The sequence below is a fragment of the Manacus vitellinus genome, unplaced genomic scaffold (genome assembly GCF_001715985.3).
Source record: "Manacus vitellinus isolate BGI_N305 unplaced genomic scaffold, ASM171598v3 scaffold_124_pilon, whole genome shotgun sequence".
NCBI classification, from domain to species: Eukaryota; Metazoa; Chordata; class Aves; order Passeriformes; family Pipridae; genus Manacus; species Manacus vitellinus.
The window spans coordinates 1-13595 of NW_021938921.1; the positions used below are offsets into that span (position 1 = coordinate 1).

At 50.0% G+C, this 13595-nt stretch overlaps 1 protein-coding gene across 5 annotated transcripts in view; it reads right to left on the minus strand.

The window, feature by feature from the left end:
- Positions 1 to 881: 881 nt before the first annotated feature.
- Positions 882 to 13595, minus strand: part of CEP250 (centrosomal protein 250) — a 28430-nt gene continuing 15716 nt past the window's right edge. For 4 of the 5 annotated variants that reach the window (XM_025894590.2, XM_029965923.1, XM_018067842.3 and 1 more), the window contains 10 exons: positions 11723 to 11882; positions 10853 to 11165; positions 10302 to 10429; positions 9982 to 10102; positions 8977 to 9131; positions 5418 to 8033; positions 3629 to 3784; positions 3137 to 3250; positions 2922 to 2972; positions 882 to 1638 (listed from right to left, as the gene is read on the minus strand). In XM_025894590.2, the coding sequence (XP_025750375.2) occupies positions 1360 to 1638; positions 2922 to 2972; positions 3137 to 3250; positions 3629 to 3784; positions 5418 to 8033; positions 8977 to 9131; positions 9982 to 10102; positions 10302 to 10429; positions 10853 to 11165; positions 11723 to 11882 (4093 nt within the window). In that variant the 3' untranslated portion in view covers positions 882 to 1359. The remainder of the gene's footprint in view (positions 1639 to 2921; positions 2973 to 3136; positions 3251 to 3628; positions 3785 to 5417; positions 8034 to 8976; positions 9132 to 9981; positions 10103 to 10301; positions 10430 to 10852; positions 11166 to 11722; positions 11883 to 13595) is intronic. The other variant, XM_025894591.2, reaches the window with a different exon arrangement.

Below are 13595 nucleotides of genomic sequence, written 5' to 3' on the forward strand. Positions count from 1 at the left end.
TGAGGCATCATGAGGGGCCAGGAGGGAACTTGAGGGGAATGAGGGGCTAGGAGGGGTCGGGAGGGGCTGTGAGAGGACATGAAGCATGAGGGGATGTAAGGGGCTATGAGGGGCCACAGCCCTGGCAGGAGGAAGGTCCCTCAATGTTCCTGTATCAAAGCAAGGTTGTCATACACCGAGAGTCTTCCTTGACTGAAGTGGTTGAATTAATAGGATTTTGAGACAGAAAGCAGAAAAATCTAAGCGTGAGGGCAGGTCCCAGGAACCTGCTCTGCTGGTGGAGAGCAGCTCTCCCTGCCCAGGACACCCTCCCCATCCTAGCCTGGAACGGCTGGGTTGGGCTCTGAGGCCCTTTGGAGAGCAGCACATCTGTGCCCCTGGCTGGCTGGTGCAGAAAGCAGTGTCCCAGCAGAGTCCCAGTGCTTTGGAGGGAAAAATGGAAAGGGACTGGGAGAAAGGAGGAGGGTGAAAAAATGGGGGCGTGAGGGGGAGAAAAAAGCCGTGAAGGAAAAGGGGGGTAGAAAGGTCAGGAAAAAAGAGGGGAGGAAAAGGGGGCAGGGGAAAGAGGAGGTGCAAAAAGGGGAGAAAGGGGAGGGGAAGGGGGAAAGAGAGGGAGAAAAGAGGGAGGGAAAAGACAGGGAATAAAAGGGGAGTAAGAAAAAGGGGGGGGGAAAAGGGAAGGGAGAAAGGGGGGTGATAAGGGGAGGGAAAAGGGGAGGGAAACCCTCTCTCTCGCCCACCTTTGATCCCCATTGTGTTCTCTCCACCCCTTTCCTCAAATTTCCATTTCTCCTGGCAGGAAACAGCTCTGCCCTCAAGAGGGGAAATCACACAACAGCCTCATTGGGCCAGGTAAAGATATGTATAACCTTCTTCTAAAAAAATTTTATTAAAAACATTTTATTAGGAAAAACATTTAAGTGTCTGTCCTTAGGAGATGATTGGAAATGCAAACAGAACAAATGCTGTCATGCTACTTTAACTGTTTGTAGCACAACCTTTATGTCCTTTTATTTTATTTGAGCAGCCGCCCTCGGACAGCTGTCACCCCAAAGTCTTACTGTTCAGGGATTGTTCGTGTTTGGGCTTCCTTCTCCACACATCATTCTCTCTCCTTACCTATGTCTTCGTTCTCACATATTCACATTTTGTCCCCAGAAATCATCTGCCTGAGATAACACTTCATAGATCCTAATCCTCAATGTAAGGTGAGGTTTGACAGCACCAGCTGACTGTGAGAGAAACAGAGGGAAAAGGCAGGGAGCAGCCTTGCCCTGAGGAGTTCATCCCATTTCTCACATCCAAGAGCTCTTCGTCTTAGCAGAAATCCTCCCGTTCAAATGGAGACCAGAGGTGCTGTTACCTCAGGTTGCTTCTGGCAGGTTGGGCTGCTGGATGTACCCTCTGTCTCTCAGGAGACTGACAGTCCAGGGACATCAGTGCCAAGTTCAGAGACTGATCCAGCTTCTGAGTCTCTGCTTCCAGAACAGCAGCTCTGGGCTCCCTGAGCACAGCTGCTAAGGAGCAGGACAGCTCCTGGTGAAGGTCTGACAGCTCCTGGTTGGTCCTTGCACAGCTCTCAATGTAGTTCTGCCTGTGCTGTCGGTCTTGTGCCAGCTGTGACTGCAGGAGGGACACCTAAAAGAGGCACAAAGCTGAGCTCAGACAAGCCCACGCTGTCAGGACCATCTGTGGCTCCACAGTGCCAGCAGTTGGGGCAGACACGGCCTCGACCAGCCCTGACAAACACTGGGACCTTGTGGAAGGGAAAGGAACAGGCTCCCAGAGTCCCCTGAACAGAGCTCAGCTTATCAACACGTCAAGTTTCCTGCTGGCCAACCCTTCCCACGTACAACCCTCAGCCATCACAGGTCTATTAGAGAGAGAGTTCCAACAGGATTTACTAACCCAGCTCTGATTTTCAAATCTGGGCCATGAGCCCTTAGTTCCACAGGCTGTGCCTCATCAGGAAGGCTGCTGCCTACCCGGGGTACTGGAGAACTGCTCTGCTTGAGCACCTCGACAGCCAGCCCAGGGAAAGGGAGCAAATTCTCCCTCTCCCAAACTTTAGAGCATCCCACACATGAGCGCAGAAGAATGTGGAGAACAAAGCCCAGGGACCTTACAGCAGTGCTGAAGCCTTGGAACTCCTCAAACTCTGCTCTTTCCTGACCCCACGGGGTTGTGCCTGCTGGGCTGGCGGGGGCAGAGCTGCTCCCACCTCCTGCTCAGTTTGACCTCCTGCTGTGCAAAGGATGCAACAGGGTTCAGCAGCTGGAATGAACATTCTTACACTGAGAAACCAAACATCCTCAGAGTGCTGAGGTCTCTGACTCGGTCCCATAGCAGGGTGGTGATTAGCACAGCACAGCAAGAGGAGACTGAGGATGGCCTGAAGGCTCAGCTCTGGCACTGCCTCAGAGCCCTGGACCTCTCCACTGCTAACGGAGGCAAGGGAAAATGGGGACAGGCAACAAAAGGGAACATCATGGAACAGGCTACCCAGGGAATGGTGGAATCACCATCCCTGGAAGTGCTCAAAAAACATGTAATTGTGGTGCTCAGGAGCACAGTTTAGGTTTGGGACTGACAGTACAGGGCTAACAGCTGGACTAGATGATCTCATAAGGCTTTTCCAGCCTTAAGGATGTCATGATTCTATGATCTTGATATTTTCAGGTGAGTTCCAGTGTTCTGAATTTTCTACCACCCCTATCCCACCCTGCCTGACCTTTAGGCAAACCAGAGACAAGACTGAGGTGAAGGATGTTGTTTGGTTGTTGCCAACAGGCGCAGAACTGACACTGCCTGATGCACTCACTTCCTGACAGCCAAACAAAACTCAGCTTGGAGCATCGTGCAAAGCCGTGCCCATCAGTAGAGCCACAGCAGCTTTTGAGGAGAGTTTTCCTACTCCTCACCTGGTTCTGTAGCTCAGCTAATCGCTGACTGCAGTGAGCGTGAGACTCCTCCTGTGAATAAAACACAAGATTTCATTTTAGTCTGCAGCTTGGTCAGGGCATGGTCTATACTTGACTACCACTAGGTCTCTCCTGGGGGGCCACTGCCACTGGGATTTGCCCTTGTTCCTTGTATGGCCAGAGCCTCCTCTCACCAGGGAAGGTTCTGTTCTCACCTGTCTAGAGGTGGACACTTTGTGCTGGTCAGACTGGGAGAGAGACAATCCACAGGCATCTGGGAGCATCTGATCCCTAAAACATCTCTTCAGCCTCCTCCGCTCACGTTCCACCTGCACATTGGATGGGAGAAAGGGTCACAGAAACCTGCCACCAAACAGGGAGCAAAAGGACCTCTGGACATCAAGGCAAGGAGATCTCTGCTCAGAGACCCTTAATTGCCCCAGAGAACAAAAAAGGACTCGATGTGGGCTATGGAAGAGAGGCAAATGTGTGTCTGGGGACACTGGGGCAAGGAGGGTGGCACTGCAGTGAAGGTGTATTTGTGAAGGCCATGGGGTGCCAGAAGAGAGAGAAAATGCAAAGTGTGTGTCCACAGCAGGAAGAAGGAGAGGGAAGGAAACAAGAAGACTCCAAAGTGCTGCCTGGGGAAATGTGTCATGGTTCAGAGGACCATGAGGCTTTGCAGAGGCAGCAAAAGCCCGTTTTACCTGTTCAAGAGTCCTCCTGAGCTCAGCATTTTGTTGCTTCAGCTCCACCTTTTCATCTTCCAGCCTTGCAACTGTTCGCTGCAGACATTCCAGGCTCTGTGACATGAGTCTCTTCTCTGAGAGCCATGACAGCTGCTCCCCTTCTGCAACAGCCTGCTGGGCATTCAGAGAGGAGATTCCATGAGCTGGTGCCACATAAAGGTTAGAAGGATGTTAGAACCAACATGTCAGGCAGAGTGACCACAACAGGAATGGACAGTGCTAAGGCCCTTCTCCTTCTGGTGCACAGCCCAAAGGAACACATCCTCTCTCTAGGGGCCCTCCTCCAAATCAGCTTGGAGAATTGAGTTGTTTGTTCTGGATGTGCTTTCTGCTTGTTTTGTTCAGTGTCCCCCATTCTGGTTTTGAGAGAGACTGGAAACATTCATTTCCTATTCAGCCACTTCATAGTTTTAGAAAGGTCTGGAGTGTCTCCAGCTCCCTCTCTCAGCGTTTTCGTGCTGACTGTGAAGACTTGCACATTTACACCTTCCTGTTAGGGAAGTTATCTACCATCTTTGGTCATTCTCTTTGACTATCACTGTACATTCCCCTATCTACAGCTCTGTCCTTAGGCAAGTAAACATGTGTAAGCTGTGGGTGAAGTATGTATTTCTGCAGTGACTGAACACTACAGTCTTGTTCTCTGTTCTCTTTGCCTGTTACATCTTCATCCAGGACTGCTCTGTGGAAAAAAATCACGTTATCAGTCAAGCCATGTACACTGCTCTGAGCCTAGTCAGGAGTCACCTCCCCTGTCGTGCCTTTCCTGATGAACTGCTCCTTGGAGCATTGATAATTTTATTCTTGACACCAGCACTAAACCAATCTCTGAGGATGCAACTGCATTTCCTGATCAACAGCTCTTGCCCAGCTGATCTACATGGATGGAACTGAAATCTTCCGTTGTTTTCACATTTCCTGCACTTGTCACTTCTTTGCTTCCCATCAACAGGTCGCAGGACCTGTCAGCATCCTGATCAGGCTGCCAGTAATATTTCTTAAGTCATGTGTAAATGTATAATGCATAAATACAGGGTTTTCTTAGTAGTTTTTCTCTACATCAGTATACTAATGGAATGTAGAAAATATTGGCAAATTCCTGGTAAGGCTGCAGCACAGGCTATTGCAGCTGTTCCACTAGTGGGACCTGAATCAGTTCACCTTGAAGAAATCCACACAAATTTATCTTTGTGCTTTTTGGACAGGGGCACAAGCATGTCCTGAATGAGCAATGAAGCCTTTAACCTGACCAGGCAATGGTATAAATCCCATTCTTTTTAGTACACTGGACAAGCTGTCCCTCAGAAACCTCCATGTCTCAGAGTACCCTCTAAGCTCCAGCAGTGCAGCTGCTCTTCAGCCATCAGTACAAAACTCTGCTGAGTTCACTACATCAGTCTGGTCAGCAGCTCCCTTTTCTTTCCATGCCAAATCCAAGCCACCATGTGTTGGCTGAGCTTGCCTAGGCACGGGAGAACCAGTTCCCCATGCCCAGCTTTTGGATGGAGCTGATTTGAACAGCCAGCTCCATAGTTGTGTCAGTCGTTCCGGGCCTGCCAGGAAACATTCTCACAGGCAAATGGTCTCTGCTGGAGCCAGCCAGACAGACAAGGCTGCTGGCTGCAGACCTGGCTGCTTTGCCCAAACAGGTCTTGCACTGATGGGAATCTATATTCCCACCTCTTAGAGGGAAACATCATTGGAATCCTTCAGGGACGTTTGAGTTGAAATCAATCCCAGGGCCTACCTGCTGATGGAATCGGTCCGTGTCCCGCTCTGAAACCATTCTCTGCAGGATGTCCAATTCTTTCAGCAGAGTCCCTTTGGCCATTTCACTCTTGGTAAGGGCAGCTCTCAGGACTTGGGCCTTCTCTCTCCATTCGAGTTCTCTGCTTTGTGTCTGCTTCAAAGCAGCAGCCACACACTCCAATTCCTCCCCATTGGCTTTCCTCTCAGCTTGCCATTGTTGGGTTAGCTCCTTCTGCCTTTGCAAGAGATGGTCTCTCTCCTGGAGAACTTTCATCTTCTCTATTACCTCTTTCTCCCATTTTTGGAGGTTTTGGATTTGTTTCTTTAGGGTCTCCCCTTCATCCTTCCATCGCAAAGCTGATGTTAATTCTTTCAGGAGTTCGCTCTCTCTCCTTAGCTGTTGTTCTCTCCCTGACAGTGCCTCCTCTAAATACCTGACTCTGTCTGTTTGGTACTTGATCTCTTCATCCTTCTTCATCAGAGTCTGCTGAATGTGCTGGAGATCTTCCCGAAGAGCTCTTATTACCTCTTCTAACTCCTTTTGGTCGCTTTGAGCCTTGGTCTCTCCTTCTCTCTCAGGGAAGGCTTCTTGCAGCAGCTTCTCTTGCTCTCCCTCACGTCTAACCTCTTCATTCTTCTCAGCTGCCCTAAGCTGGAGATTCTGCCAAGTCTTCACTACTTCTTCTTGGTGCCGGAGTTTTTGCAGAAGAGTTTCATTGTCTTCATCTTTCTTCCTCACCACTTCCTCAAGTAGAGTTATTTGCTTCTGGCATAAGGTTAGTGCTACTTTCATGCTTTCTTCATGGAGTTGGACCATGTTCATTTGCTCTGTCTGCTTGAGGAACTCCAAATGGTTCTCCTGCAACATCTGCCTCATTTTGCCTTGATCCTGCTCTAGACTTTTGGCCTGCCTGCCTTCCACCTCCTTCTGCTCTCGAAGGTCCTGGACATGCTCATCCAAAGATGCTCTCTCTTGATCGCTGGCTTCTAAAGAAGATTCAGCACATTCCAGTTTTTGCATGATGGCTTTAGTCTGCCCCACTGTCTCCTCCTTTTGCTGTTGAAGCTTAGAGACAGCCTCCTCCAGAACCCAGATCTTTTCTTCTCTTTCTTTCAGAGTCAGTGCTGCTGCTTGGAAATTGTTTTGCTGAGCTTCATGTTTTTCCTCCTTTTCCTTGCATGCCTCACACTGCTTTCTAAGGGATAAAATTTCCTGCTCTTTTTCCTTTAGTTCCACTTGAAGATGCTGCAGAATTTCCTTCTGCTGTTCAGAGTCTTCTTGTTGTTTTTGGAAGGTCTCAATCAGTTCCTTCTGAGATTCAATCATGATATCCTTTTCTTTCAGTACTGCCCTAGTGTATTCTAAGTCTCTGTGCAAGACATTCATCTGTTGTTCTGTTTTTTCCTCATAGCTCCTTGTTTGTTGCTTTTGGATGTCTATGAGTCTGTCTTTTTCTTTTAAGGTTGCTAAGGTCTGCTCCAGTTGGTCACGGACAGTCCTTAACTGCATTTCCAGGGCTTCTTCAACTTCCTGGATTTGCTTTTGTTGTGACTCAAGTTCTTGTTCTTTTTTAGATAAAGAAAGTGTCATGTTTTCTACTTTACCAAGAAGCTCTTGCAGATGCCCTTCTTGCTGTTCCTTGTGCTGCTGCAAGAGCTTTAACTCTTCCCTTTGAGTGTCACACTCACTCTCTCTGTCCTTAAGAGCTGCCCTCAGGTGTTCAAGGTTTGTGTGCAGAGTTTTCCCCTGTTCTCTCTCCTTTTCCAGTTCTTGGATCTGCTGAGTCAGAGACAGAAGCTCCAAGTTTTTCTCCTTCAGGTTTCCTTTCACATGATCAAGATCCTCAAGCAGATTTCTCACTTGTGCTGCACCATGTTGTTCTAGAACCATTATTTTCTCCTCCTGGGATCTGATCTCCTGCTCCCTCTCTTCCAGTTCCTTGCTCACCTTGCTGACAGCAGTGCTCTGCAATTCTAACTGCTTCTCCAGTTCCCCTATCAGTTCCTGCTGGGATCTGATCTCTTGCTCCCTCTCTTCTAGCTCCTTGCTCACCCTGCTGACAGCAGCCCTCTCCATTTCTCGCTGCTTCTCCAGCTCCTGTATTTGTTCTTGCTGGGATATCATCTCCCGCTCTCTCTCTTCCAGCTCTTTGCTTAAAGCAATCCTTTGCTGTTCTTGCTGCTTCTCCAGCTCCTGTATCTGTTCTTGCTGAGATTCCGTCTTCTTTTCTTTCTCTGTTATGTCCTTAATAACCTGATTGAGAGCAGTTTTTTGCATTTCTTTCTGCTTTTCCAGGACTCTCATCTGCTCTTGGAACACCTTCATTTCTCTCTCCCTCTCTGACAGGATGGCAGTCATACGAGCCAGATTATCCTGTAAAGCTTTGCCCTCTGCTGCCTCTTTCTGGAGCATCTCCGTTTTCCTCATCTGATTTTCCACTTCCTCATTTTTAATTTCTAAGAGGGACAGTGCAGTTTGGAGTTCTTGTTCAAGGGAGTGATTTGTGTCTCTTGCTGTATTTGCTCGGGTTTCAGAGGCTGTGAGTGATTCCTCAAGAAGTTTGATCTGACACTCCAGTTTTTCTTTCTCTGCTTGCAGCCTGTCCCGTTCATGCTGCAAAGCAGGGACAAAAGAGTCAGTCATTCCATCTCTTATGTCTGCTCTTTGTATCATACCTGAGCTCCTGCCGCAGTGGCAGGCACGGGCTGCCCTCTCTCCCTGCCTCTCTGGGCGCTGCAGACCCTTCTGTGCCCCCCCCTTTATGCTGCAGCTTTCTCAGCTCCCTCAGCCAGTCCCAGCTTCCTTTCTGCCCTTCCCCAACCTCTTGGAGCTCTACTCGAGTGTTCCTTTGGGGAGGAGCTGCCAGAACTGCAGCCAGGATTTCAAGTCCAGACTAAGCATGATTTAGGCAGTGCCATGACAATGTGCTCTCCATTGGGACGGAAGGGAAGAGCAAAGGGCACCAACATTTCCTTTGCTGGGTTTGGGGCAAGAGGGGGTGATTTTCGACCTCTCCTGTGGAGAGTTGCCATGGTACCATCCCCTAGAGCCCCACTTTCCTCTCTTGAAGCAGCAATGGCCAGATTAGTCTGTCAGTCTGGCTTTCCAATCAGGACTAGTTTTCCCTTCGCAGGCTCACGTTATTATCTGCATCAGCACTTTTGTTTTCTCTCTTTTCTCCCCACTGTCTGCTCTCAGATGGCCATTGCTGAACACCTTGTGACTATTCGGAAACTTGATCCTCTCACCCCTTTTTCCAGATCCAGATATTTGGAAATCTGAAGATGGATTTGGACACAAGGGATTGCCCAGACCATGCGATGTAAATAGAGATAAATTGCTTTGACTAAAGCTTCAAGGGCAGAAAACTTCAGCATGGAGGAAAAGAAGCACCCTCAGCCCTAACTGGGTTTGAAATGACTACGACATCTTTTCCTCCTTATTCAGAAGAATGCAATTAGAAAAGTTAAACTGGAAAAAGTCGTTCTTTAAAAATACGAACACAAGGTCCAAAATCAGCTAGAAAATGGCCCTTCATGGCATCTGCCAGCCTCACCAGCACATCCTGTCCTTGCTTCTCTGTGCTCTCCAGTTTCCTTTGCAGAGACTCCACCTCCTGACGCAGAGTCACAGCTTCTTCCTTCCTTGCAGAGGCCTCTTCCTTCAGGGCAGCTTCTAGAGAATCCCTCTTGTGTTCTGCCGTCCACAGCGCTACAGCAGGAAAGGGGAAGGGTAAAAGCAAAGCCAAGCCAAACTGATGTGCATCCTGCAGACACAACAGCAGTGTCTTCTCTGCCTGTCTGTGTTACCCAGGCCCTAAGCCCACAAGGGCTTCCAAAGCTGACAGAAAGGAAGGAAACTTCCAGGCAGAGAAAAAAGGAAGAACGAAAGGGGCAAGAATCCAAGGAACATGAAAGTGTGCTTGCCCTTCTGTTTGTTGGAAGACCAGGACTGAGGGCATGGCAGCACCTCAGTCACAGTGTTAGAAGCAGGGAGAACTGACATGGATGAAACAGGGACAGACAGGAGGGGAGATATGAATCCAGGGTCCCAAAGGAAAAGGAAGAAGAAGCAAAAGTAAAGACTGACTAGGACACCGCTGACTGACCAGGAATAGCTGAGAGAGAGTCTGAGACAAGGGAAACAAGGCACTGAGATGAAAATGCAGTTCTGATGTGCAGAGTGGGCAAACAAAGACAGAGAAAGGAGTGGGGATCCCTGTCCCGCCATGCTATAAAGAAACCAATAGCCCTGGAGGCTCTGGGATGGCCTGGAGTTTGGAGGAATCAAGCTCAGGCATCAAGATACACCTGTTTAGCAGGGACATGGGACCTGAAAGGCACCACCTCTGCACAGGTTCCCCCGTGGCACAGCCAGATGCACTGCCAGCCACACCATCTCTGTCTACCAAAAGCTCTCCCTGGGACTTCTAGGGAGAAGTCTCCTGCTGGTTGTTTTTCTCCTCTCCTACCCCCGGGCACTGTACTTTTCCTCTGTGTGGCATCAGAGATCCCCTTTGGCCAGAGGGGATGGGCAGTGGGTGGGAAAGGAGAAGCTGTACCTTCCTGGCTTTCAGCCAACTGTTTGTGCAGCTCCTGATTGCGGGCACACCAATGGTCCCTCTCAGCCTGCCTTGTGCTCAGTTCCAGCTCCAAGACCTGTGTTTTCTTCCTGGTGTCATTCTGGAAGAGTTAAGAGGAGCAGAATCACCTCTCAGAGCCACTGCTGGTACAGTAATGGTAGATGTGATCATGATCCTGCCTCCTCCCCATGGTAGTGAGCCAACCCCCCCTAAAAGGATTGACACCCCCCCGGCATTGGCACTCTGCTTGTCCAGCAGGGACAGGGACAGGATTTCTGGGTGCCCAGGGCACACATTACCAGATCTTTCTGAGTCTGCTCCAGGTGCTGACGCAGGTCCTGTAGGGCTGCTGCCACTCTGTCCACTGTGAGCTCTGTGGGGAGGTCCCTGGCCTGAGAAGTAGTTAGGCCCACAGCACTACCCTGTTCTGAAGAGACAAGACATTCTGTTTCAAAACTGAATCCAAGGGTCTCCAACAAACAAGGCCTCTTATTACACAGGAGAGCGTGGCCATGCCTTTGCCATCATCCTAGAGCCTGCCCTACAGCAAGCCAGTGTCACAGGCTGACGTTATTTTGATGACCACTAATGTCAGTGCTACCCCAAGGATGACTGCATGTGCCCTGTGGCTTGACAGGACTCAGGCCTTTTTCCATTCTGATGCTGATCATTTCTCCACATACAAACACGGATTTGTGTCTCTGCAAGGATGTCAAGCTTTCAAAATTTCCCAAGGCTTGAGCCAGCCTAAGGTGAAAGGATGAGTCTGTCAGACCAGGATGACCCCCTTCCTCCATCTGCTGTCCCACACATGCTCTACAGACATACTAACCCAGCCTCCCACACTTGCCTGAGCTCCAAGTGACCAAGTCTCTGCAGTCACTGATCATGTGGTGGAGAACCAAGTGCAGTTTGTCCAGCTGGGATCGGGTTTCCTGGTGGGCACTGCTGGCCTGTTGACACTCTGTGGCCAAGGCTTCTTCTCTCTTCTCGGAGTTACGGAGCCTCAAACGCAGCTCAAACCCCTCGGCCTCCAGAGTCTGCAGAGAGTCCTTCAAGCTCCGCTCGCCCGCTCGTGACTCCTCCAGGGCCTGCAGCAGCTGCTCCTCTCGAGCTGCCAGGGCAGCCTCCTTCTCCTGCACTGCTTCCTGCAGGGACTGGATCTGGAACATGGGTGCACAGAGTGTCAGGGGCTGGGCTGCTCCTGAGGCAGCAGAGCAGGCAGTAGGGTGAGGAGCAAAGGACAAATTCCTTCAAGCACAAGACACACCAGAAACAGAAGGTACAAAGCCAAGTATTCCAGTGGAGAACAGTAAACTCCAAACAGGGAAAGGGGAAACAATGGGTATCCTTGATGGTGCTGCTCCAAAACACCAGATGAGGTGTCTTCCCCAGCCTGCCAGAACCACCTCTGTGTCCCCACATTGCTCTGTGCCTGGCACAGGCACAAACTCCACCAGGGACAACACTGGGAACACAGGGATGGAGAAGCTCAAAGCAGTGTGTTGCTTCTCCTCAGAGAGCTCATACTGGGACCCAGGAGAGAAGAGGGGAAAACACAGGCAGGAGACACCACATCCAGCCTTGGCCTCAAGGTGCAGCATCTCTGGGCAGAGCACAAGAGCAGTGTGTGCTGCTGGGAGGGGAAACCAGTGAGGTCCTACAAGCTGTGGGTGGTATTGTGTGTTCCTGGAGAAGAGGATATCAGTGCATAGGTCACCTGGTTGTTGAGCTCCTGCAGCTCTGTTGTGCGGTCTGAAAGGAGCTGCTTGGCCTGGTGAAGAGCAGAATGGAGCTCAGACACCTGGTTCTGCTGGGCAAGGTTCTTTTCCTCCAGGGTTCTGAGGCTCAACTCCTTCTCTTCCAGACACACAGTCAGCCTGTGGAACAAAGCAATAGATGGCAGTGAAAGGCATTCTTGTTTCTTGGGTGCCTCAAGAAAGGGTGGTGGAGTTGCCCTCTATGTGAGGCAACACTCTGGATGTATCGAACTCTGTCTTGGGGTGGATGATGAGCAAGTTGAGAGCTTATGGGTCAGGATAAAAGGGCAGACAAGTATGGGTCACCTGGTTGTGGGTGTTTGTTACAGGCAGCCTGATCAGGAGGAGAAATGGATGAGGCTTTCTACAGGCAGCTTGAAGCAACCTCACAATCACAGGCCCTGGTTCTTGTGGGGGACTTTAGCTACCCTGACAACAGCTGGAAAAGCAACACAGTCTGGGATGTTCCTGCAAAGCATTGATGACAACTTCCTGTCACAGGCAGGGGAGGATCCCACAAGGAATGGTGTGCTCGACCTAAGACTGACAACCAGGGAAGGTCTTGTTGGAGAGGTGAAGTTTGGGGGCAGCCTTGGCTGCAGTGACCATGAGATTGTTGAGTTCTGTTGGGGGCAAGGAGGACCCAGGTCAGCAAGTTAAGATTACAACCATGGACTTCAGGAGAGCTAACTTTAGCCTCTCCAGGGATCTTCTTGAAAGAATCCCATGGAAACAGGTCCTGTAGGGAAAAGGGGTCTAAGAGTGTTGGTTGATATTCAAGGATCGCTTCCTCCAGGCTCAAGAACAATGCATCCTAATGAGCAAGAAATCTGGCAAAGGGGGCAAGAGACCTGTGTGGATAAACAAAGAACTCCTGTCATTACTCAAGTGGAAGCAGGAAATACACAGGAGATGGAAGTGAGGTCAGGCCACTTGAAATGAACACAGAGAGATTATCAGAGTAAGCAGAAATGAGAAGGGCCAAGGCCCACCTGGAGTTAAATCTGGCCAAGGATGTCAAAGACAGCAAGAAGGGCTTTTTCAAATGCATCAAAACCAAAAGGAAAACAAAGGATAATGTGTGTTCCTAAACAGATGGGAGACCCTGGTGACAGAGGATACAGAGAGTTACTGAGCACCTTCTTTGCATCAGTCTGCACTGACAAGACCACACCTCAGAGGTCTCTCACCCAGGAAACAGGGGCAAAGGAGTGCTGGAAGCAAGACTTTCCTCTGAAATTCCTTGGAAAGTCCTCCTTTCAAGGAGGATCAGGTTAGAGAACATCTGGGCAGACTTGACATCCGCAAGTCCATGGGTCCCAACGGCATGAACCCATGAGAGCTGAGGGAGCTCGCAGACATCCCAGAGAGGCTGCTCAAGATCAGCTTTGAAAGGTCATGGAGATCAGGAGAGGTGCCTGAGAACTGGGAGACAGCAAATGTCACTCTGGTCAGGAAAAAGGACAAGAAGGAGGACCTCCAGAACTACGAGCCAGTCAGCCTCCCGTCAGTCCCTGGAAGGGTGATGGAGGGCCTTGTTCTTGGAGACCACCTCTACTCACATGGACAACGAGATCAGGATTCACCAAAGGTAAATCCTGCTTGACCAACCTGATTGCCCTCTGTGATGAAACACCTATCTGGATGGATGAGGGGACAGCACTGGGATATTGTCTACCTCGACTTCAGCAAGGCCTTTGACACTGTCTGTCACAACATCCTCCTGGACAAACTCAGGCAGTGTGGGTTGGATGAGTGGATGGTGAGATGGGATTGAGAACTGGCTGAGTAACAGCTCTCAAAGGGTCAGTGGCACAGGGTCTGGTTGGAGGG